The sequence below is a fragment of the Anguilla rostrata genome, chromosome 8 (assembly GCF_018555375.3).
Source record: "Anguilla rostrata isolate EN2019 chromosome 8, ASM1855537v3, whole genome shotgun sequence".
Taxonomy (NCBI): domain Eukaryota; kingdom Metazoa; phylum Chordata; class Actinopteri; order Anguilliformes; family Anguillidae; genus Anguilla; species Anguilla rostrata.
Genome location: NC_057940.1, coordinates 38,982,241 through 39,008,732, shown reverse-complemented (window position 1 = coordinate 39,008,732; position 26,492 = coordinate 38,982,241). Strand labels below are relative to the sequence as shown.

Sequence of the window (26,492 nt, the reverse complement as noted above, 5' to 3'; positions counted from 1 at the left end):
ATGCTTGATGTGGTACAACATAGCCCTGAGATGGTAATGTAAAATCGTGTAAAGGCACTAATGTATTTTTGAAATGCAGTGTTACTGCCGGTGTACGATCCAGATGACTGTACAGTGTAGCGCTAATATTAGGCACACTAAATATGACGTTTTATTTATTATTGATTTATTTAGTCTGTTTTGGTTATTTCTTGGGACTTTAAAACCTCTTACTTTAGTAGGCAGTCTATAATGGCGTAGCTTCAGGCTTTTTAAAAGTGAGACTAAGTAGTTTCTTAAAATGGTTGATTTTGAAATTTGACTATAACATTGATTTATGCAAATTTAAAAACAAATACAGTACAACGAAGTACACTTTGACTCATGGCACCACTTGTTGTTACAGCTCTCTATCAGCAGATGGCGCCACTAATATAATATATTTTAAAAAAACTTGCTTTGTACTGCATTTGTTAGTGATGGTCATATTGGGAGATACATCCATTAAATGGCAGCCCCCAGCAAAACTCATAAAAAATCAAAGATCTAAGATGTCCCCAGTGAGTGGATCTGAAATACTTTCCTCTGGGCAGCACTATCAAACGCTCATAAACAGACACAACCATGTAAAGCTTTCATTCATCAGAACTGCAGTATATCTCCTAAATTGTTGTGTAATAACATTTGGCCTATCGTCTATCTGCTGTAATAATGTCATAATTCTAATTTTTAAATGCAATAATGTAATAACTTTCTGTGGATTTTTGGAGCGTCAGTCTGGTAAACGGTACCGTTTCTTATATATTGTTAATGTATACTGCGTTTTGTGCATTGCGCTTGATGTTGTTTTATTTTTGTGAATGCAAAGTAGGCTATATTTTCTCTTGTAATGTAGGCCAAGTTTGAGATTGTGAAGAACATATTTCCCTGAAGTTTTGATGTGAAATTGTCCTTACGTTTAGTTCTGAATAAATTTAGGCCGCACCTGTGGTTTCTATCTGGGAAAAAATACGAGGGAAAAAAAACACCCCTTTTTCCTGCTTTGATTTGAACATCTGGCCAACAGCGGGGGGGTGTCCCGCGGCGCACCTGAATGGAAAAGCGTTTGAGGTTTCGAGGTCTCCGCTGTCCGGGCGGAGGTCCCTCGGAGAGGAGGAGAAAGGAAGGAGGCGACTGAGCGCGTGCGTCTGCTCCTCTCGTTTCCCCAGGGCGGTGCTCGCGCGGATAGAAGAATGCAGCCACCCCATCGTCATGAAGGGGCTGTGTGCCGAATGCGGCCAGGACCTGACGCAGTGAGTAGGGCCCGCGCGCCCTTACCGTACCGTTTCTCTCAAAAACTACACCATCTTTGTGTTTTAATTTAGGTCTTCCCCTTGCTAAAGGGATTTTGGTCTCAATTGGGTTTTCCTGGTTAAATATATATATATATTTAAACATGCGTGTTGGCACAGCTTTCGCATTCCCACGGATGTGTTCATGTCTAAATAAAAATACTCCACTGTACTTTCTGACTGAACTGCGTGGGTTTCCATGTCCAAAGAATGCAATTATCACAAATTGCGATGTCCCTCCCTTCCACCCACCTCCAGACTTCAGAACAAGAATGGGAAGCAGCAAGTCCCTATCTCCACGGCTACGGTCTCCATGGTGCACAGCGTCCCGGAGCTAATGGTCAGCTCGGAGGTGAGCACTGCGGTCGAGAACGTCCGAAACGCACGCGGCCACGTCCACGTCGTCTGAATTTGCAGTGTTCTGCCTCAAGTGGATTGCGTGTGTCAGGAAGCTGACCAGTTTGGGTGGGCAGATGGGTTTTGTAGTTTGAAACGCCGCTCTCTGTTTTCAGCAAGCGGAGCAGCTGGGCAGGGAGGATCAGCAGCGTCTGCACTGCAACAGGAAGCTCGTCCTGATGGTGGACCTGGACCAGACGCTGATCCACACAACAGAGCAGCACTGCCAACGCATGTCTAACAAGGTAGGAGGACAGCGGGGTCTGCGCGTCAGAGCTGTGTGTATGCGTGCACCACACACATACGCGCACATTCGCGTACCAGTGCACCTGAGCAGAGCAGACAGCGAGCAGAGCGAGGAGTGGATCAGAAGTAATTTGACCGGAGCGTGGAGCGGGCTTTCAAACTGATGGAGCGACGGTCTTTTCTCTCGTGCCAGTTTCGCTCCAGTGTCGATCCAGTATCACTCACTCACTCGCAAGCTTTGCGCATGAGCAGGCAGAAACCTCGGCCCAGTAGGCCTACAGTGCTTCCCTCTTCTACCCCATAGCAAGCAATTACCTAAATTTAGTGAGCATTTTGTTAAATATTTTTGCAATGAGACTGACACATTAAAGTACATTCAAACAAGCAGAATGAAGAGCGAAAATGTGGCGATAGGGTCTCCACAAGCAAAGATTCTCAGTGGAATCTGAAAAGACATGCAGCCAGAAAACACAATTTCTTTTTGTAAACATACAGAGCAACAGGCTGGCAGTATAGCTAGCTAGCTAGCTAGCTAACTAATTAGCCAAATTTCTATTTGTAGCCTAGGTTTTATTGAAACATTACATTCATAAATTTAGCTAATTTCTGTTCCCGTATAGTTCATGTTTTCTGTTTCTAGTTCGTAATTCCTCCTAAATGGAATTATTATTAAATATAGGTAACCTCAGACTGCATCAAAATTTCTATTCATTCAGTCAATTCAAAGACTCTTCAGTAAGTCTTGCTTAATTGTGATTGTAGCCTGTTGTGTTTCCTTTTTTGTTTGGTTCACATAAACAAATTTTTTTAAAGCTATTAGAGGTTTACTAGCCTAAATGAAATTGTGTTCTTCAAAAAGACTACTGTTAAGCTATGGCTGTTTTCGTTTCCTTCTTAGAACAATTTAATTTTGAAATTATGTATAGCCTAATAATGAGCTTTTGACTTGTGAAATTTCCCTATTGTACAAATGTTTTTTTTATTTCTGTAATTCAGAATCAATATAGAAATATTTTTGTGATTACACATGCGTGGATTTAATGCTGGGTTTTTTCGGGGCGACATAGCTCAGGAGGTAAGACCGATTGTCTGGCAGTCAGAGGGTTGCCGGTTCAAACCCCGCCCTGGGCGTGTCGAAGTGTCCTTGAGCAAGACACCTAACCCCTAACTGCTCTGGCGAATGAGAGGCATCAATTGTAAAGCGCTTTGGATAAAAGCGCTATATAAATGCAGTCCATTTACCATTTACCATTCTGTGAGTGGTGAACGACTTTGGAGCGTTGAAGAGTAAAGGATGTGGAGCGGGGGTGCGGAGTGCAAACACACACCGATGAGTAAGAAGCAGAATTTCCTACCACTCTGCTCCGCTCACATGCTCTAACACCCACACACACGTACGCACGCACAAACCCACACATGCACACACACACGTACGCACGAACACACACACACACACACACACACGTACGCACACACATACACGCACACATGCACACACACGCAAGTGCACAAACACGCACACACACACGGTTGCTGATTACATAGAAATATGACTGTGTCTGTCTACGTGTGTGCACTTGCTCGTTATTGCGAGAACCTTAATTATGCATCATGGGAAATTCCCTGATGCATAATTCATGCGTATGCTTGGGTGATAAATGTACAAAAATGTGATTTGATTTACATTGATGATTCTCTGACAGCATCACTTAAGCAATGTCTGGTTAAGATGCATTTCTGTATTGGTGGGATTAGATTAAATTAAGCTTGTGTTTTTCAATTAATATTACATTTGCGTGCTTACAGTTTGGCACAGCTGGCTTCAAGATGTTTTTGTTGTGTTGTGCACATGTCTTACTTATGAAGCTATTTTATTTGTATGCTTAGGCATACAAATAAAAAGACAATAACCAGACTAACAGGATGGGCTTGAGGAACAGCCTTAAGCCTTAACACTCATTCAAATATTTTATTTTAAAATAATTCCAGTTTCCAGCCAACCTATGATGTCATATCAGGCAACAGATATAATAAATCTTAATGATAGATCCCATTGTGGAGTGCACTTCATTTATCCAGTTAATTATAATGGGGAGTGTAGCTATTGTAGCTATCATTGATCACTCCCAGTTGCAGCAAGTTCTAGAACCTACTTTAACCCATTAAAGTGTAATCCAATATGTGATTGAATGTTCTTACCTGAGAACCGCATTCTAATGCTGATGTAACAGTTACTACTAGTGATGGAGTTCTAGGACACTGACTTAGAAAGTATTCAAAATAACATTCTTTTCAAAGGCCAAGAAAAACCAGGAAGACCAGAGCCTGCATCCATAAAGCATTTTAGAGTAGGACTACTGATCTGGGATCAGTTTTGTCTTTTAGCCCATTGGACTGTGTTATGTACAGACCAGGGGAAACTGATCTCAAATCAGCACTCGTCAGGCAGCGATGCAGGGATTCTAAATTGAGCCTTTTTTTTCCCCCTCTCGCGGTGCCTCCAGGGAATCTTTCATTTCCAGCTGGGGCGCGGGGAGCCCATGCTGCACACGAGGCTCCGCCCACACTGCAAGGACTTCCTGGAGAAGATCGCCAAGCTCTACGAGCTGCACGTGTTTACCTTCGGCAGCCGGCTCTACGCGCACACCATAGCAGGTACCGTGGCCCTCCATGTCGGCTCAAGCCGCAGCTTAAACGCTCTCTGCGCAGCGGCCTAGTGTCGAACCCTGTCCATGCCTTACACCCGGCCCTCGCTGGCTGGCAGCCGCTCAAGGTGGCGTGTAATTGGTCATAGCGTCACCTAGCGCGGGGGATTGCAGATGGCGGAGTTCTCCCTGTCCAGCTCAGGGGACGAGAGTGAGAGTATGCATTAGCTCTGGAGGAACACATTATTGCATTAACATAGGCAAAGACAGTTACTTAAAAGGCTTGGAAATACAATTTGGCATTCCCATTTGAGGAGAAAATAAATGAATACCACATAAAACTGGATAAAATAACGTATCTGCTTCCATTTAGGTTCTCAGTTGTTGATAGTGTTGGAGTTGTGGATAGTTTTTAAATTTCAACAGCCACTTTTCCTTGGTGACATAAAATCAGATTTGTGCAAATGTTCTTTACGCCGAGTTCTTCGATTATGCTCTTGAATTCATACATTTCCTTTTTAATAAACTCTCAGTGATAATGACCTGTGAGTTGCTCTTACATGTATCGCCACTGGGAGGCAGCATCTGCCTTTGTTTTGCCAAACCCTGTTCCAAAGCCTAATAGCAGCACTGTAGCCTGCAGTAGTGTAGGAGGTAGGTTAGTGTAGTGTAGTAGTGTAGGAGTAGTGTAGTGTAGGAGGTTTCTACCCTGTTAGACATGTATATGAATCCAGTAACAATTATACACTTGACCAGAAATGGGGGGGAGGTCATTTTAGAGGCACACTTGTTTCAGAAGCTGTGTCTCAGAAAAACCTGCACTGGTTTCAGCAACTCTCTAACCATAGTTGGATCCACAGGTATTCAACCCAGTGCGGTGAATGGGTTGTGCATTTAAGATGATTTCACATGAAAGGCAATCAGTGTCGCGTCTCTGGATCAGTTGATGAAGGTTATGTATCAGAGGCCTCTATGATAATGTCAACAAATAAAAAAATTAGAATAAGGCAGCACATATTTATTTGTCCCTTGAAGCATTAGCAAGAGGCCTACCAAACTGTACGGAAATGCATATACAACAACACGTGCAATTACAGCAGTGTAAACACCACTATTAAGTATGGTGTCATTTTATATGAATAATAACCCTATAGAATTTTGAGAGCATGTATGAGGTTAATTGAAGCATCAGCAAGTGGCCTACCAAACTCTTAACAAAATGCGTACTACAACGTGCAATAACAATAATGTAAGCACCCCTGGGAGTATAGTGTCAGTTTGTATTAATAATAACCCTGTAGAATTTTGAGAGCATTTATGTTAATTGAAGCATTAGCAAGCGGCCTACCAAACTGTACCAAAATGCATACTGCAACATGTGCGTTAACGATAATGTAAACACCCCTGGGAGTATGGTGTCATTTTGTATTAATAATAATAACCCTGTAGAATTTCGTGAGCATTATGATGTTAATTGAGGATTAGCGAGAGGCCAAACTGCATCAGCAGGGAGAAAACCGTTCAGATTTAACTGTACTTTGCGGGCGGATGGGAAGACTGCGGGATCCGGTTGCAGCTGGGGAGCTGTTTGAAACGGTTCAGAATGGCTCGGACGCGCGCACCGCGCTTCACGACAGAAAACTGGTTCCGTTCGCAGAAGGGGGCCGTTCGGCTGAAACGCGTCCCCCCCGCTCCGGTGGCCGCGCCCCCCTCTCGGCGGCCCTGCCCTTCACAGACGGCCCGCGGGGCGCACCCGTTGGCCTGTGAACTACGGAGGCTGCGTTCATCTCATTTGTTGTCTTGTTGGCAGGCTTTCTGGACCCGGAGAAGAAGCTCTTTTCTCACCGGATTCTGTCGAGGGACGAGTGCATTGATCCGTTTTCCAAAACGGGGAATTTGAGGTGAGGGCCCCCGGCTGCTCCCCCCTGCTCTAGCTGCCCAGGCTGTCCCGGCTGTTCCCCCTGTTCCCCCTGCCCCGGCTGCTCCCCCTGTCCTGGCTGCCCTGGCTGCAGCCTGCCAGGCTCCTGCTTTCCAGCACATTGCCTCTTTAAAGGACTAATTATCTCATCTCAGGGCTTTCCCTGGGTTTTTAGAAGGTAATGAGCCTCTATAGGAGAGGTTGGATTTAATTTTTTCCCCCCATTAATAATGAATATGTATGTCTGAAAACATTCATTTTCTGGTCTCGAGTAAAACTATAATGTAGTCACATGTGAAGCTGTCTGGAAAGATTTTGGAGTCGGAGAGTCGACTACTGCTCCCTTCTTTTTAAAACATTTGGTGTGTTTGTGACATGAGCACACATGCATGCACGCACGCACACACACACACACACACACACACACACACACACACACTCTCACACAAACACGAGGTGTTGAGAACCTGATAATTGCACCCCTTATGTGGTCACTGGTCATTAACTAGTTCTTGCTTTCTTTGGGAATTCTCTACATCAATCTTGTCCAAAGATAAACTGAGAAAGCATTTTTTGTGTTCATCATGATAAAATATTAACTGCCGGAATTACAGGGTTCAGTGGGGGTTAATGGCAAAAATTTGCCCATCTGATGCAGGGGAGGTTAAGGCCCTTGGTTCACAGTTTAAAAAAAAAAAAAAAAAAAAAATTGAGAAATGAATTTGATACTTGAGTTGGCAGTCTCTGAGAGTAACAAAACATGTTTACAACAACATGTGCAATTACAGCAGTGTTAACACCACTGTCGGCATGGAGTCATTTTATATCAATAACCCTAGCTATAGACTTTTGATAGCATTATGCCAATAATTCTGGTCTAGTGTTCATGGAATTTGTTTTTTCTGTTTTGTGTTGAATTTTCAGCTTCAATGGCCCTTATTTCCTTCAGGCTCAAAATTTATATTAGAAAGCCGCGCACCTGATGCTGCTCTGATGCAGAGTAAGCCGATTTATCCCGGTAAACATCAGGCACCTGCGCTCCGCGGCGTGCCGTGCTAGCGCACGCGGGCCGGGGAATCATGTGCTCGTGCACCGCAACCGCAAATCGCATTTCTTCATCATCCCGCTATCCAGGAGTAATTCCTGCGCGATGATTGATTTTTGCTCAGAATCCTATTGCGCTTCGATAAGAGGCCGCTCTTTGTTTTCGTGCGAAATAACAATCTCTTGCAAGCTATCGTTCTCGCCGAAACCCACTGTCTTCGGCGACTTCAAAGTTGGTCTTGGAGCGCAGTTCGGGACCCAGAAAAAGAATTAACACTTAAAGGATGCTCCATGTGTGTCTGAATCGGTCAGCAAAGTAGCCATTATCCTGCTGGGAAAACATGCTGGAGCTGAGCAGAACTTCGCTGCAGAGTGCTGGGGTAATAGGACTTCTCTGGCCTCGCATCTTTGACCGAAGGCGGGAATGAAATGTGGATTTGTTCAGGGGAAATGTCGTTGGGAAGACGAATGGCACTAATGCAAGCGCCGACACGAGCAAAATCAATGGTTGCCGTCCACACATCGGGCAGGCGGCAAAAACGCTGATGGTATATTTGGGATGTATTGCAGCCAGGTGGTTTCATTGCAACATTAAATAAAACGATGCATGAAAGTGTCGTTTAAAATTTTTCAGGAGACTGGATCTTTTTGTAATATTTTGTCACATTTTTTCTTCTTTGAAGCCATTTGTCCTTATAACCACAAACCTTTGCCAAAAACAACCGATGAATACTTCCATCCATTATTTATACCCGCTTATTCCTGAACAGAGTTGTGGGGGGTTCTAGAGATATCTAGAACCCTTCTAGACAGCGTGCTTTGGGCAAGAGGCAAGAATACACCCTGGACAGATCGCCAATCTATCGCATGGCATGGTATATACTTGATAGTGCATAATTACTATGCCATACTTAGTACATAAGTAACTGCACATTTACATTATATTTCGCCGTTCTACAATGTAATGCAAGCTTTTGTGTTCTTCCCGCCACTGTGTTACTGTGGTAACCCACAATGTTTAGAAGTATCCGTTTCCCTCTTATGATTTAAACAATTTTGTAAATGAAGCTCGGGGGCTCCCATAAGCTGTAAGGAACACGGTAAAGTTTACAGTAAGAACCCTACAATTTTAGTGCAAAGATAAGAGTCGCTCTGCTAGCACAGGTCTTGACGATCCCCCACACCGCAGACGGAGTGCATCTCTGCCAGGGGCTAATTCAACCTGGGAAAAACAGTTAAAGTATCACAGAAAGCCCCAATAAATAAGTCTAGTCTCGGGGTGTAATTAAACATTAAGGCCCATACAGGCAGGTAGGATCTGAGGTAGTCTTCTTTGGCGAAAGGATAAACGGGTGTAGCTGTGCTGGGGATATGAATTAGGAGTAGGTGCACAGGGATTCCAGGTGTTCCATCACTGTTGTGCTCCTGACCCAGAGTACTTAACCAAAATTACTTCATTAAATGGTCCATTTGTTTGAATGGATAACATTTCATTTGTATTACGTGTTGCATTTTGCGAATGACAGCTATATGTTTGCACCTGGGAGAAGGACATCTACTCACTGAATGGCATATATCTATAACAATAAACATATTCTGTACGAGTGGGCCAAGAGTGCTGTGCCTCTTATGTTTGACTGCAGTGATATTTTATTTACGTGGCTCTCCATCTTTCAAACGGATCCCCCCTGTGGTTCTATTGCAGGAAGTAAGTCAGCTCCGAGCCACGGTGTCGTATCTTATCTTCCTTTGCTTATGGGACCACATAACCTCTCGGTGAAATCCATCTGAAATGCCCCATGTCTGGAATCTCATCTGACGATCGTGATGCCGCTTCGCTGTGGGGGGAGATATGCCCAATTTTGTCTGGGCAGGGAAGTTGTGGTCTCTGTTTGCTCCAGTCTGTAATCATTCTGCCCAGAGAGGAGGTCTAGACTGACATATCTGAAGGAGAATGACGGTCTCTCCTGGGTGGTCTGTGTCAGGGTCGTCTATCTCAAAGCCTCCAGGGACCTAAAGTGTTCTCAGACTTTCATCGCAGGTGTGCTTTCCCTGCAGAAAATGTTTTTTGTAGATATGTACAAAAGTTTCTGTAAACATGCACCCCTCAGAAAAATGAATAATTTTACCCGCAATTTTGCTCCCTCAAGCAAATGAAAAATACTGACTGATTTTGCTCAGTTGAGTAATTTATTCAGGGTAACTTGTTGTTAACAATAAATTTAACCACAAAACAAACCCAATTGAGACAGATGTGCTGAATTTTCCCACAGGGAAATTATTAACAGCAATAATGTGGAATAAGCAACTTAATATTAGTGTAAACAACTGTTCCACTGCAGGTGTATTTCAGCCGATGGTTTTTAATGGCTGAAATGAGGCGTTTGTGTATAAAGATAGGTCTTCAATTTACAGTGAATTTTTTGAGGCTTCAGCTGAAACAAAAAACCAGAACCCAGGGCGGGCCCCCGGGACCAGAATTTTATTTCATTTTTTTGAGACCTTTAGTATGGCATCTGCTGGAAGGAGCTCTGTTAGGCCCCTGGAGGAGATACTACAAACAAGGACTCCCGGTCGTGTGACTGTACGGATCCATCCTGTCCTTCCTGAACGTTTCTCTCTTCTGTCGCTTCCTCTGTCGTCCGCCCGCAGGAACTTGTTTCCCTGCGGCGACTCCATGGTCTGCATCATCGACGATCGGGAAGACGTGTGGAAATTTGCGCCCAACCTGATCACGGTGAAAAAATACACCTACTTCCAGGGCACGGGGGACATCAACGCCCCTCCTGGATCAAGGGAAGCCCAAATGGCAAAGAAAGGTGAGGAGAGTGTTTCCGGCCTCCACCCTGCTTTTGAATAACACGATTTAGACAGCCGGAAAAATTTACATGCAAGGCTACGATGTCGAAGTGGTGTCGGAATGAGGCCCTAGATCCGTCTGAACACTGATTTTGCTTCTTAGTGTTTGTTTTTTATTTTACTTGCACAATGTTTGTTTTTGTTTGTTGTTCAATTACAATTACCACAGAACTCATATAGTCGTTTTGATGTGCTTGATTTCCATGAATATGACCGAAGTACGGCGGGGTTAAAGTGAATCTGGGGGCCTTTAATGTTCGACGAGTTCATGTTTGTAGCAGGAGCAAAATGAGACTGGAGCTGAACTGGCTAAAGCGAGGACTGTCATAATGATCATTGTCAATCTTACTGAGATGGTAATGCGTGAAGTATTTTGTTGTCGGAGGATGGTGCAGGGCTGCCAGGGGAAAGCTGTCGATGAGCCTCGCTGATCTCCAAATTTGCACTTCAGAGTGGCTGGTCCCCTGAGGATGACCAATACGTGTAGAAGGGGCTGCTTAGCTAAGCCTTCAGAATTAAAATTTCAGGTCTGTTGATCATAAATTGACAAACACCATTAAAAATAATACAGGTTGAGCTTCTGCTCTGTTGTCAGGACGCTGCTGAGGGATTTATTGAACCGAATTACCTCTGGGCAGCCGGAGCAAGCCCTCTGAAAACAATTATCACTTAAAAAATTGCGTATATACCTTCCTGCGTATCTACCTTCCTGCGGCTATTAAAGGGTCATCAGCGTTATGTGAAAGGCGAAATCCCTGTTGAGTATGGGCAGCGCAATTTGAAAGGCAGCGCTTTAGAAAAATAAAAATAAAAAACAGAACGGGGATGTGTTGGGTGCCGCAGCGATTTTTCTGCGGAATGAGGGGCGTCTGCGAGGCCCCCTTGAGAAGGCAGGTCAGCCTTTCCATGCGTAGGGCGTAGCGCTCCGGCGCGAGAGTTTGCCGCTTAATGATGAGAATCAGAGCGACCCAACGGAGTGCCCCCGTTGGGAGACGAGGCGGAGAGCGGAGGTTCATTAAGCGGGTGGGGGTGGGGGGGGGGGTGACGAGGGGCGCGACGGGACCATCCCCCACCCCCCACCCCTCCTCCGGACCCCTCTCGCCATCATTGATTTCGGATCAGGGAATTATGCAGATCAGCCGGCTCGGTGTTTTTTTTTTCCACCCTCGGACGCGGGTCAGACTTAATCAGCGGGTTCAATTGCGACCGATGTTCGCCTTTGATCTGCGGAGAGCGTTACGGCGACGCCCCCGACCGGAGGAGGGCTGCAGTTTGCTCTGGACGGCTCCTGTAATGAGCTGACAAACAACAACAAAGCGCTCGGCGGGGCTCGTTAACGCTATTGTCCGTTCCCCGCTTCTGTTCTTCCGTTGGCCTGCCCGCCCCTTTCTGCTGTGACCGTGCGGCCGTGACGCGTTTGTGTCCGCGCCGTTAATTGGCTGGCTTGGCTCGACCAGATCAGCTGGCGTAGCTGCCCACATTCTTGGCTACACGTTAGATTTTGATAGGCTGGTTTTGTTGTGAAAAGGGATGCTGCAGACCTATGCTGACCGTGCAATAATTCTGCCGATTTTGTGGCCATTATATACTGACCCCTGTTCAGCCTTTTCCCTGCCCTCTTTTGAATATTGTTTATTGCCTCATAATGTTCTTCGTTGTGCATGCTGGTAAATGGAGGCAATGAGAGGAATGACCATGAAGAAATCGCTCTTTATTTAATAATGTTCCCTTAAAAATATAAATGAATGCTCTCTTTGAAAGACGTACATTAAGGCTCGTAATGAGATCATGCAAATAATAACTTGTTTGATGAGGACAATGTAATGTTCAGACTTTGGAGCATGTAGAAACAAAATGAAAAGGGAACTTTCTGTACCTGAAAATGTCATTTGGACCCCTCTTAAATAGCAGTGCAATAACTGGAAAATCCCTTTTATAATGTTTTAATAATACTCCTCCTACCTACCCCCTTTTCTATGCAAAATGGGGGAGACTGGGGCACAACCTAACACTTTTCGTTTTTTGCTTATTTAAAAAATATATACGCATATTAGAGTAAATATTTGTCACCCACAGGGAAGATATGTCTTTGCTCTGATTATAGACCATTTATACAGTTTCTAGGACATTTCTGTCAGTTACAGTTTAACCGAAAGTAGCAAAAGTCAAATGTTGGAACCTGTCTTGTCATAGGGGCAACTTGTAACAGCATTGGGGCACGTTGTAACAGCTTCCAGAAATGTCAGAAAACAGGCTGGAAAGAACTTTGTTTTGATACAACAAAAGTCAAAGGAAATTCAGTCAAACATTTCTTACCATTTACATGTTTCATCTTATCATATATAAAAAGTTTTGTCTAACTAACTGCGTATGACACCTACCATTTGTTTGTGCTGAATGTCTCCCTGTCGCCTACAGTAGCCTATATATGATAGAATCAGTGTGTGGTATAAATGGAATATACAGTGTTACATGGAATGTTATTGTGGCTGCGTTTATAATAGACGGGGGCAGTGTTACTATGTACCCCATGGTATGCCTGTTGTATTTCTACGTGGCTGACAGTTTCTGCTTGATAGTGTATCCTATCTTATAACACACAAGACAGTGATTTAGATTACTTATATTTGCAGTCTGTGGTGTGCACACACCATTAATTATTTGAAAAACAAAACTTTGGGGATTTTTTTTTACTTTAACAGTGCTACAAACATTTTTGTTAATAACTCTTGATTAAGTTTTGAAATCGTCCCCTCACTGGGATTGGAGAATTGAGTTGGTGTAAGACATAAATGAAAACAAATGCATCATTCCTGCTCAGGTGCAACTATGCAAAATGCCCTTGTTTCAACACGCCCCACGTTAGTTTCTGCCCTAGTTTCCCCTATGTCGAGCTATGAGAGTAGCTTAGGTAACCAGGAGACATTAAAGAATAGGTGTGCGGAAATAAGGAAGTCGCTACAATGAGGGTATTTTTGGGATAATGTTCTGTGGAGAACATTGTCGAGCTGAGGGAACAGAACCTGAATGTCACGGTGAAAACTGCAGTGCTCTTTCACGCAGGACACCATTATGCTGTGGCCAAGCTGCTAGTGGCTGTTCTGTCAAAGATGTCTGCTAGTTTAAAAGCTGAAGCTTTTTGAAAGGCTTATAGACATTTGTATTGCTTTTCACGTATGTGTATGCCTGCTACTGCCAAAGGTTGACAGTATTTGCAATTTGCATTTTATTTTTTTTCCTTCTCTGACAGTTCAGTTTTCTCTACCTGTTCGGTCTCTTCTGTTTCAGCAGCCAATCACGTAAGCCGGACGGCGGAGGGCCCCACGGCGGGGGCGGCGTCGGGCAAGGACGGCGAGGAGGACGGGGCGACGCCGGGGCTCGAGGAGCACAGCAACGGTCTCAGGAAACAGGGGAGGGAACGCAACGGTGGGCGGGGTGCGGCCGAACCCGAGGAGCAGGCCTCCGCATCTCAGGGAACACCCAACGAGCGGACTCATCCGGGCGGGGAGGGGGAGAGGGAGGGGGAGGGGGCGGCGGGCGGGGCGGGCGCCTCGCGGGTAAACGACACGGCGAATGTAAAGGAGGAGGACAATGGCAGTGGGCCGGCGGTGGAGACGCCCGCCGGGTCCAACGCGGTGGAGGCGGCCGCCGGTGCCAGCGCGCCCACGGGCAGGACTAGCGATCTGGACTTTGACCTCTCGAGCGACAGCGACAGCGAGCCGGGTGCGGGCAACCCGTCCGCGTCGGACAGCGAGGGCGACGGGAAGGCCAAGGGGCCCGAGGGGGCGGAACCTGCCGCCGACAATGCCGATGGGGGCGTGGCCGAAAAGCGGCCGGCCTCGGGGGAGGAGGCCTCGCCCGGGATCCCCCCGGCAACGGAACAGGAAAGCCTCCCCGAGCTGGGCAACGGTTGCCCAGACAAAAAGGAGGCGGAGACGGAATCGCAGAACAGCGAGCAGTCGGGGGTGACCATGGGGGAGGAGTCTCTGGACCAGAGCATGGAGGAGGAGGACGAGGAGGAGGAGGAGCCCGACCTGGACCAGGACGACCACTTGATCTACCTGGAGGAGATCCTGGCGCGCATCCACCGCGAGTACTACGCCAGGTACGACGACTTCCTGGCCAAGAAGAGCTCCGAGGCGCCCGACATCCGCAAGATCGTCCCGGAGCTGAAGAGCAGGTCCCTGGAAGGGATCACCATCGTGTTCAGCGGCCTGTACCCCACCAACTACCCCATGGACAGGACGCGGGAGTCCTACCACGCCAAAGCCCTGGGGGCCAAGATCGGCAAAGGCCTGGTCCTTAGCCCCAAAGACCCCAACCGAACAACGCACCTCATCGCTGCGCGAGCTGGTGGGTGACCTTTCCCTTTCTCCTCAGGCTCTTTCTGCTGCGGCTTCTCCGCAGAGTAGAACCGAATGCGATAAAGGTGTTTAAGTATGTCTAAAACACATTCATACGAAACGCACTTTTACAGCTGGAGAGATGGTCGTCGCCTTTATTAATGCCTACTCCCCCTCAGTAATTAAAAGCCATCCATTTAAAAGTGTCTGCTCGCATTCAGATTCGTTCTCCCTGATCTTTTCAGTCATTAATGTCATGAAGTTTATGAGCATAATTTATGTGATATTCATGAACCTTATTGTCAGGTTCTCCCTCTTTCCGTCACATTTAACAATTGAGTGTTTTTCTTTTGTTCACTGCCTTAAGTGGGACATTAATATTGTCAAATTGTGAATATTGTGAAATCCACTTTAACAAAATTTGCATATCGGTATTGGGAATTTATAAGTCAAAGTGGAACATTGGCCACTCACAAATATGGTTATAAAGCGGGGATACTACTGGTGCTTTGTGTAGAGACTACGTAAATATATTATTGAGATTCATTTAAGATTGAAAAGGTGTTAACGTGTCGTTTGCAGAATATATTTATAAAGGCACAGGCTCTATTACGTTGTGCGATGTGTAGTAATGGTTTTGCTAAACAACAACAGGTGCACAGGCAAATGCAAGTGTCTGGCTGACCTTTAAGATAAGTCTAAAAGTGGCTTCTTGTTGACAAACATTGCTAAGTGTAGAGCTGACTGTCAACACATTTGTTACATTTGTCTGTCAATACGACGCACTTGGTTAGGATAAATGCATAAAATGCATGCTAGTTATCTTTCAGTTATAAATGTGAATATCAGTAGGACACACCAAAGTCTGGTGACATCAGTAGGACATGCCAAAGTCTGGTGACACCAGATGGTCCAATGACAGAATTAGCTCATGCTGTTGAGGGGTTGTGTGCTAGAATCCTGTTCTGAAATAAGGCTCCATAAGTTTCCACGTCAGCGCAGCTATGGTATTTGTTATCTCTGGCTTAGTTTGATTTCAAATTCAGTTTTGAGCATGTAGATCTTTGAGACACTTCATTTCTTAATTTAAAAGCATTGTGGTTAATTTGTTGGTTAGTTGTACTGTACTGTTGTGCTGTAGTTGTTACTGCGGTAACCAGAAACACACAGATGTGTCTGTTTTGTCCATTTCAAAATGGCTCAGTGCTCCCCAATGAAATGTAGTACATCAAGCCAGAATGAATGTTCAGAAACGGTGACATTATTCCCATTATTAACATCAGCAGGTTTAGAAGACAGCTCTTCACAGCATTGTTGTTTGTCTTTTGTCTTAAATTCTTCGCCCCACATGGAGAACAAACTGCATTTAAACTGAATCAGGACAGCCGTCCTTTTGTTCTTCTGTGAAGTTGGAAAAAACTTTAAAAAGACCATAGCCTGCAACCATAGCTAGCTCTTTGAATGTGATAGCATTGTTCACAGTGTAATGACAAAATGTGATATCACTGTTGAAAATGGGGAGGGTCAGTTTATTTTAATTTTCTATTCATTCTCTGAGAAAGAGCAATTACTTTTGGACAATTAAATGTCACGGTGGGGTTAAATCTAAGTTTAGGTGAAGGAAATGATTTGCATTCGCATCAGTTTTCTGAATAGATAATGAATTTTACATGCCATCGGGTTACTATTATTCACTGCTATTAATAACGGGGCCTGAGACAGAAAGGATCATTCAGAATGACATGGCCTCTGCATAGAGTGGATCAGTCATTTTTTTTACAGCTGGTTATAATTTATTTGGGTCACACTTCCAGGTCATTTCAGTGGTTTATCTTCCTAACATCTCATGGCGAGGTTGGTGGTTCACTTTCTGGTGTTTAAAAAAAAAAAAAAGAAATTTCAGTTTTAGTGTATGTTTTGTCTCATTGGCCTAGAAGGTTTCTTTTTTTGCATGGGAGGATATCTTGTACTCTTACATAGGTTTTTGATGACCTGTGGGCCTTGGTACAGGTGGGCGTGTACATTTGTCATGTAAATAAATCAATAACAGTGCACATAAAGCATCTAAAAAGCCTCCCCGAGCTTATACTGTGATGTTATATGTCTCCAGATGTTGTGCATTTGTATATTTTATGATTATTTTTCTTTTAAGCTTATTCTCAGTTAGAACTAGGCTATTTCCTATGGGATAACCTGTTAACACTGCATCCAAGGAAAAGAGTACTTACACAATATAAAAAAGATATTTGTGTTTTTAATTGTGAATAGAGGGTATGAAATTAATGTGTTCAAATGTATTGCCTCTGGAAACATTGCTCTAGCTGCCTTGGAGTTTCTAGTAGTGTATTATATAGTGAACTTTAAGCTCTTTTATAAAAAATCAGATATTTCACTGTGGGAATGTCTATTATTGAATTTCTTGACAGTTGTTTCCTGTTGACTTCTTGTGATGGTACAAATGAAGAACCTGTTGATGAACCTGTTTTCTGACAACACAATAACCAATATGCTGCCCTTATATTCAATTTTTAAATAGATATTTCCAGCTCTGCTCATTGATTGGCCCCTAAGTGCATAGAGGTGTATTGGTGTATGTGTCTCATAAGAACATTTAGAGGAGAGGTTCTTTAATTACTCAATAGTTTGTAGCAGTATGTTGTCTTAAGTATAGGTTGTATTAAAGTCGACTGCGTTTTTACCGTACAGTATTATATATGTTACTCACACTGAAGCTTTTTCATTCAATCTAAATAGCCTTCAACACATTTATTTTGGATTTTATTATTTCTTCGCTAGGGTTGCCCGATCCCGTTCACTTGGCTCAGCCGATTCTGCCCTATTAGCAGCTCAGTGAGATAGTCTAGCAGTTGAATGAGGTGTGCTTTGTTAGGGCTGGGGTGAAAACCTACAAGGACGGTAGATCTTCCGGAAAACAAGGTTGGGCAGCCCCGTTCTACACCACCATGAATCAAAATGAATTGTGTTTCGGGAGGCCCATGCTTGGAAATGATTTAAGTGGGTGTTCAGTCCCTCTGGTCGCACCGTGAGGTCTGAATTGTGGGAGCTGTTCTCATTGAACACGACAGGTGTTGTTTTTGCTCGACTCCATTTCAAATCCACCGTGCTTCCCCTGTAACAGAAATGCGACCATTGATTGTTTTCTTTGTTTCGTCTCTTCGCCTCTGGTTCTCAATCAGCCTTTGGTATCGATCCGTATTGTCTTGTTTCTTTAAGATGGCCCCCTCAGCTGAGGCTTCTGGTTTCGTCGTTCTCCCATTGTGACCTTTGTCGTTAGGCATTTGCAAAGGTCCCCTTTCTTGCTCTTGTCTAAATGCTACAGAGGGAAAGAGCGGGTGTTCCGTGCCCTTTTTACAAAGCCGGTCTTGCCAAAGTGACACGCGGAAAAGGTTCCTCGCGACCGAACGAGGGCGAAATGCGGGGACGGCAGATTGCGGCTCGGCGCCGATTCGAGAACGCCGCCCGTCCGCCGCCGGCGCTATTTCTGGCCCGGCGAAGTCTGCTCGGAGACACGCCGGCAGAGCACTTAGGAATCAAGCGAAACGGGCGTAAGTACACCTGAAGTGGCGGAGAAAAGCGCGGAGGTGTGTCGCCGAGGAGCACTCTAAGAGCTCTGTGGAAAGGGCGGGGGGGGGGGAGGGGGGGTCGTTGTGAGCGACCGAGGCCTGTTTTCCCCTCGATCGAAAAGGCGAGGTCCTCGGCCTCCCGTCGTTACTCCGGAGCCGGGCGGGGTCTGACGTCCGTCTGACGCGAGCCGTATATATTCCCGAGCGCCGTCCGTTGGACGCGGGCGGTCCTCGTTCTCTTCGGCGCTGCAGGTGAAGCGAGATTGCAAAGTTTTACGGCCCTGTCCTCTTTTTATTTTTTTTCCATCGAGGTTTTATGGGTCAATAAAACTGGACCCCGGATATTGGGTCGGTCATGAGACATGGGACCGTTCGCCGAGCGGAGATGAACATAATCTACGCATCGATTCTCGGAGATAAACATTCGTTTAGGGTCCGAATGATTCCTTATGGCGCTGATAAATTGGGTCTGAAAGGAGGAAAGTGCTTTGTTTTTTTTTCTTTTACCTTTTCCTGTCAGAGAGCCAGATGGTAGCAGTCCGTCATGGAGGGACCGGTGCTGGGGAGTGCTGAAGCAGAGCGTGGATCAGCCTGGCGGCTGAGGGCTCCGGAGGAGCTTCTGCTTCAGTGCTCCTCGCGTGGTTACGGCTGGAACAGCGATAACATGAGGGGCAGGACTACTGAACCCGTATCGCGGAAAATAAAATGATGAAAATGTTCTGAAAGCTCAGTAGGAGTACAGGTGTCCCTTTGTCATAAGGGCATAGCCGTCACGTGTGGATGGAAATAAAGGCCCGATAGTTCCCGCTGAGCCAAGATTGTTGAATATGGAGGACTGGCTGCTGGTCTTTGCAGTTTGAGATGTGCCAGGGTGTTCAAAGCCAACCTGTTGATCCCTGACGAGCCTGTCTGAACAGAACTCTCCAGAAGGCGGAGTGGAGCAGATCTTTTCCTCTAATTTTCAGGATCAGGGTTTAATTAACAACTTAAGCTCAATATTTGTCTGTACTGCATGTCTGCAAAGAAAAGATTTTGCAGGGATGGCTGGTATTGAGGTATTTACTGCAGAATTTGATGTATCATTACCTTGTGGTTGTGTTTTTGAACATAAAGTTAATATGTTCTTCTTCTTGATCCAGTCAGCTGTATTTGTTTGTGCAGTGAACAATTACATATAGGCTATTTGATCGTGATATTTTGATTCTGGTGGGCACTGGCCAGATAAAGAGGGGATAGGGGGCAGTAGAGTCTTTCATTCACTGCTAATTCGCTGAAGTGTCTTTGCCACATCCAGTCCACATATTTATTTGTGTTTTTTATTCGTATTGTCCTTCCATATTTATTGAAAGAGGAAGCGGCCCACTGAGTTTTACAGTAGGATTCACTGTGACTAATGCGCGTTTGTGTGCTGTGAAAGGGTCGCGCGACGGCGAGGCTAACGAACGCCCCCCCGGTCCTGAAAATCCGGCGTACACACCTGCGCTCACTCGCCTGCGCAAGGCGTTCCTCGGGGCCCGTGTGACTGTCAGGCTCGTCCATCACCGCCTCTGAACGCGAAACCCTGAGGGGGCTGTTGCTTTCCGAACAAGAAAAAAAATACAAAAAAAATAAAATGCCGCAACAGCTTTACAAGACATCCTCTGAAAGCAGACATGCCAGCACCCACAGCCAACATTTATTTATATATATAGAAATATATATATATATATATATTTTTTTTTTTTTTGACAGGCCCTCGCAAGCTCTTGCTTTGGCAGTTGAACCATGTTCAGGATTTATCCAGTAACGATGCCTGCTTGTTCTTGCAATGTCAACTCATATAGCTGCAGCTTCCAAACAAGAAAGCTTTAGAAGGCACTGTTCAGACATGGGTATATGGGAGAGGAGCAGTACGCCAGAAATGGAAGCTGACTGATAGGAAAGGGCATTTTGGAGTGGAACATTTGGTTTGAAATAATGGTGTTAATAAAGCATGAATTGAGGCCACTGAGCTAGCTGCCCGAGGGCAAAATCTACAGTAATCAAACCAAATCCAAAAAATAATTACCTGAATTGAACCACAGAAGAACGAGTTAGCTCTTGGTTATTTAATTCCTTTGCTTTGAATTTTACTGTTTTCATAATAGCCACTGTAATATCAGCAGGAACCCTCGTGTTATATTTCTTAATAATGACCATTTGTACAGCTTTTTCATTTGAACAAACAATTTTTATGTCCAGTTTCTAGACGTTCTCAAAATTTGGTTATTCCCCAAATCAACAGAAATGAAATATTTCATATAAACATTCTGTTCCTGTCATCTAAATTGTAGGTTATGGCAGTGCCCACCACATTTTTATCAGCTGAGGAATAATTTTTTATGCTATAATTTTGCCTTTTAAATATTTCATTTGGTTTATTCAGTCTTGTTTTCCCATTATTTTTCACAATGTTGTTATTCCGTGCCTGCCTTGGAGTAATGGCCCCTGTGATTTTTCCTGCACGGTTTTGCTGAAAGGCTCTCGGTAACGGGTTCGAGGAGCCGTGTCAGACGCCGCGTGCGTGTGCGGCGTGTGCGGCGTGCGCTCCGCGTCTCTGACGGCGCTCGTGTGCTCTCTCCAGGCACGGAGAAAGTGCGGCAGGCCCAGGGCTGCAGACACCTGGAGGTGGTCAACCCCGACTGGCTGTGGGGCTGCTTGGAGCGCTGGGAGAAAGTGGAGGAGCAGCTCTTTCCCCTCAAAGAGGACTACATCAAGACGCAACGGTGAGCGCAGGCGCCTCTTTTCACTTAAGGAGGACCGCATCGAAATGCGACGGCGGGCGCAGTCACAAAAAAGCCTTCCCCTTCCTGTCAGCCTTAAGAATATATTGTTTTTTATAGGGAGGGTAATATATGACACATTAATTAAAAATATGTCGTTTGCCAGTTTTTTTTTACTTTTTTATTTTTTATTTAAAGAGCTGTTTCTAATAATTCTATGCGTTAATTAGTATTCAGTTTGACAGGATAGTCCAACTTTTCAGGAAATTCGCTTTTTGGCTATCTTACCCCTGGTTAGATAATAAGATCAATGCAGATTTCATGTCTGTGCATCAGTACGAAAAATTCAGACAATATCTACGGCTGCATGTAACTGTGCTACCTTTGAATGACTACAGATGGAAACAACATTAACAATAAGTTGGACTATCCCTTCAATTCTCAAGGTTTTTTCTTTTCCTTTTTTAAATGTAATTGGATGCTTATAAGTGCTTATGGGAGTGCTTATGGGCGAGTGAGGTTTCAAGAGCCCCATAATGGGTGGGGCTATAGTGAGATGTCAGCCACCAACTTGTTTGAACCAATAAAGAGCTTTAAAACTTCCCAGAGAAGTGCGGTGATTGTTTGAAACGGTGATCCTCTACTGCTCCTCCCTCTTTCCAGGAGCAACAGCCCGGCCACGTTTCCTGACATCCAGAGCGCCTTTCAGACGCCGTTGTTCCACCCGACGCCCATCCACCCCAAAACGCCGGCGGCTCCGGAGGTGCGGACGTACGACCCCATAACTGGGAAACTGATCCGAAGGGGGTCGCAGCCCGGGGCGCGCCAGTCGGCCTACATTCAGGCCCCCGGACCCCCCGTAGTGCTACCTGTGCATGGGGAGCAGTCGTCCTTCAGGTATGACACACTGTAAACCTCTGGCTGACCACGCTCTGCCTCGACGCATTTACTGTAACAGGGAAACCAGACCAAGCTCCGCCTTGAACATGTATTCACTGGCCATAGCAATGGAAGAAAGAGAATCTAATATCTAGGTCTTTATATATTTATTTTTTTTAATCTGCCAAAGCTTTGACTCATGAAACTCAATTTTGCATCATTTTTAAGTGGAAATTTTCATCTTTTCATCGGTATTGGGGATATAAGATATCTAAGGGTCCAGAAACTAAAAATGAATCAAATGCTTTTTGTCCATTATAAAGCATATACATTTTCCCCGTATGATAGTGTAAGATGAAATATAATGTTGAAAGATAATCCAAAAACATTGTGACTCACTGTGTCACTCTTGTATGTTTTTCTATGCTTTACAGCGTGTAATCTTTTGTTGCATGGGGATGGGACGACATTTTACAAATGCTACTATTTGTGATCACTCCCAAGGGACATTTTACGTTCATCTAGCCCATATCACCGCACAGTAAATTTGAATGAATATTTCCCATGCCCTAAGTGATAAGTATGGCCCATGAAGATACCAATACCCCACATTATGTACAATAAGATTACAATAAAATAATATCCCACCATCAAAAAAATGCTGGCAAAAAAACGATGTTCTAGCATCACAATAAACCGGCGCATCAAACAGAACAGGTGACTGAGCCACCTGTGAATGCTTACACTACAGTATGTGAAATGCCTGAATTAGAGAATGGCATAAACCTCTTGAAAGACGCTCAATTTCATTGTGAGTGGAATTCATTCTTACTGAGCAGGCCACAACGCTAGCAATGCCCTGGGTACCCTAACGATGCCCCTATACAGCCATTAGTTGGCCCCCGGTACAAATATGCTGAGCATTATTAGCAAAGGCTAACAGTTGTCTCTTGAGACTAATGCAAAAATAACATAAAAAATACATAAATAATTGAAATGTTACAAACCGTGATACGTACATCTTTGCCATGTTCGTATGTATCCTCGCTAGGCTTCATGCTTCCTCCTCCTCTTCTGACCCGCTCCCCAAAATCCATGTCAGCATGGCGAAAATTTGCTTCATCCGTTCTCATGAGTTGGCACAATTGGTAAACTCTTCCAAAAAAGAAGGAAAAAAACTATTATGCCTTAACAAGTGCTTCCGTATTGCTGTGTAAGGTTACGATTGACTGCACAATGCTGTGCTGAAGCAGCCATTCATGCGTGGGGGTCTCAATTGTTGGAATAAACTTTAAATGAAACATGCCATTCACCACTGGGAAGCGTATACTGTCCTCTAATGGTTAGATTGATAATAGTTATCAAACCAACCAGATTGATCTCAAATGAGTTACAACGGAGTAAAAAGCAAGTGGAGCTTTGCTCATGGCCGATGTAAATGCCTACCCCTACTTTCTATTTGCGTGTTTATTTCTGAAACTGATTGTCCACAATTATAAATGACCACTGAATCTTGAAAGGGACATCTATACATGTAAAACAAATACTAAAATGATATGTTTATTCCATATTTAGTCACAGATATTGACAGTTTGAACGACATGGTGTTATTACACGAACATTCCTTGTTTCTTTCATTATTCAGTAAGCAGCATTTTTCATCGATATTGGCATACCTGTTGTTGGGTTTATGTTAATGTGCATGTATGCTTGCTGTCAGGATTTTATTAGGCGCAGTAGGATAGCTGTCCCTTTGACAGAAGATGATAGCCTTGATACTGATAATGGCAACATTCAGGCACTCTGTCCAAGAGGAACATCGGACGCTAATACTCTCCTGTGGCGATGATTAGTATGCACCAGTTATTTTATGAGCTTTTAAAATCCAGACATATCATTTACATCCATTTTCAAAAATTTGATCTCAAAGGTGAATTCTATAATGCAGAAAAACACAAGATAGAACCAGAGTTAAACAGCGAGAACTCCATTCAGGAGTAATTTTGAAATAAAAAATGGTGTGCCAGGCAGGTACAATAGTGAGTTTGCTGCGGAACCTATAATTCAAGACCTCCGCCAGTGACAGCGAAGTCTGTGGTAATGGCGGACATTGGGTGGCCAGGCTAATGATGGGCTAACATTTGTGGTTGATGGTTCTCATTTTGCCATAGAAAAGAAATCTTAACATTCTCAGTGCACAAAGTTTCCGTGGTACTTTGAGACTTACAACCATTGCTGGCGGGTTAATAAAAAATTTCAGCTTTGAACCAAATATGTCAGCTTAATATATATCTTATAATTGACTGTTGCAAACATAACCCTGGCATTATTCATGCTTGGGTACGCAGCCATTTTATTGCATTGCATAAACCAAATTAGACATGTGCCATTGCGGAAGAGCTTTCCAGTTAACTAAGCTCTACAGGAAGGGGCAGATGCCACTTTCAGACAGGGCCTGTACTTGTGGAGTAGGCATTACGTGTCATGATGTCTCCTCAACCCTGTGGCCTTTTTGGACACGCTATATTTCTTTAAATTGGGTTTATGTTTCATAACAGAAAGTGGGTGATTCAGACATCAAACATGACATTAGACATTAGCGTTTCATGGAATAATGTTTAATGGTGTGTTGTTGTACACAGATGTACTGAAGGGCAGTAACAGACTAGGTTAATGTGGGGTGGGGAGAATGTGAGTCGCACGTGAGAATGCTCCCAGGCTAACCCATCACAATATGTATAATAGTGAATCCATATAGTGCATTGAATTGCACCACATCTGTTCAGCTCTAGTCTGTACTAGTCTGCCAAGGACAGACACCTGTTTAATGGATGGAAGGGACAAAAGCCAGCAGGGTTCCCATTAGTCTGCAAAAACCATGATTGTACTTGACCGTGCTAGTCAAGCATGCTCTGGTTTTGCGCAGAGCTCTTGGTTCCCTGTCAGATGATACATTTAGAGAATAAGTATCAGCAGCTATAGTATAGTGAAAAGTAGTGAACTGGGCAGTAGAAATGTGCCCTACATGTTGTAAGGGATACCAAGCATAACTGATCTCAAATCAGTCACAGGAGCTCCTGGACTCCACGGGGGTTGGACCCCAAGCTGAGATTAACCCCCCCTCCAACCTTTTTCTTGTCTGTGTTCTGTCTGGATTGTGTCTTGCCCAATCTGTCTCCCTCTGAGGGAATCTCTTTGATTCTGGCGGTAACAACGTACACACACTGTTCAAACAGTACATTTGGCACTGGCATGCCTGCAAAGATTCACAGAAGTAGAGGCCTGTGAGAGTGCCTGAATTCCAGACCTGTACATCTGTTTTTACAAATTGCCCAAATTATATTCAGGTCCAGACACAGCCCATGGGTTCACCGACAGGCCACCCGCCATTTTCTCAGGTCATTACGGGAAGCACACTAAGACGAATCTCACCCTTGAGTGACGGTTGTTGTCCACTAAGCCAGATCTGAACCCCACCAGGTGCTCAGAGGATCCACTTAATGCGTTCAGGTCCATGTTAGAACCGCTTGCTTCATTTCATTTCGGTACCGTGATTATCGAGTCCTTTCTTAAGTCTGATTCACACGGCCTCACCCAGTGCAAAGCCTCACTGCTGCTACCGGTACATTGTGTTCTCAGACGAAGCGTCTAGATGATCAGACCCTGAGGTTTCATTTCTCCTTCATTTTGGTTTTATGGACACTCCAGTTTCCATTAGAAGGCCTTGAAAGCAGGCAGTGAGCTGAGAAGCTCCCACCATGATTGCTCAGAGTTAAAATCTGCCCTTTCACAGAGCACTAATGCATATGGCCACCCAGCATTCAGCCTTTTGGTGGGTGTGTTCTGCCATAAGGAACATTTCCATAACGGATGTGATGGAGCAGAGTTTGACACGAGAATTAGTCAGACGAACTTCAGAAATGATCAAAGTGATGTCCAGGCGTTCGCTATATTCACAGTCAACTTTGAAGACAATAGAAATCGTTATAGTTCTGTAATTATAATTCTACAACGTTCTTTTTTGTGAGAGAGTATTAGGCTTTTTTATAAGTACATTTTAACAATTGTTTGTGATGTGTTGTCCTGCCTTTTGCTATGAATGTATGCTCATTCCCCTGTACATACACACTCAGACATGTACACAGATGACCCCCCTCCCCCCTCCCAAAAACGTCACTTGTTCTGATTGCGGATGGTATCCCAGATTAAAAGCTAAAAATCTAATGGATCACATCAATCTTTTTTTTTTTGTGTTTTAACAGCCTTATAAAATGTCTGTCCTTGACTTTCTCTTATCAGACCAGATAGTACCAGAAGCAAAACAAGAAATAAAAGACAAGTTCCCTGGGCAACCAAAGATTCTCAGAAAAATGTGCTCGTAACTTCTCACAAATCATCTGCTTTAAATAGGCGCCGTATACAAGCAGTAACTGGCTCTGCACTGTGCTGACCGGTAAACGACTAGTGCTGGCTATTGATGAAATGAGCGTCCTTATTGATTTGTGAAACTTGTATTCTGCCAATTCC

At 44.4% G+C, this 26,492-nt stretch overlaps 1 protein-coding gene across 3 annotated transcripts in view; it reads left to right on the top strand.

The window, feature by feature from the left end:
• Nucleotides 1-26,492, top strand: part of ctdp1 (CTD (carboxy-terminal domain, RNA polymerase II, polypeptide A) phosphatase, subunit 1) — a 102,373-nt gene that overhangs the window by 5,846 nt on the left and 70,035 nt on the right. For 2 of the 3 annotated variants that reach the window (XM_064348214.1, XM_064348212.1), the window contains exons 2-10: nt 1,188-1,271; nt 1,569-1,662; nt 1,823-1,951; nt 4,457-4,607; nt 6,408-6,498; nt 10,212-10,378; nt 13,707-14,771; nt 20,948-21,089; nt 21,750-21,983. In XM_064348214.1, coding sequence (XP_064204284.1) covers nt 1,188-1,271; nt 1,569-1,662; nt 1,823-1,951; nt 4,457-4,607; nt 6,408-6,498; nt 10,212-10,378; nt 13,707-14,771; nt 20,948-21,089; nt 21,750-21,983 — 2,157 coding nt within the window. The remainder of the gene's footprint in view (nt 1-1,187; nt 1,272-1,568; nt 1,663-1,822; nt 1,952-4,456; nt 4,608-6,407; nt 6,499-10,211; nt 10,379-13,706; nt 14,772-20,947; nt 21,090-21,749; nt 21,984-26,492) is intronic. The other variant, XM_064348213.1, reaches the window with a different exon arrangement.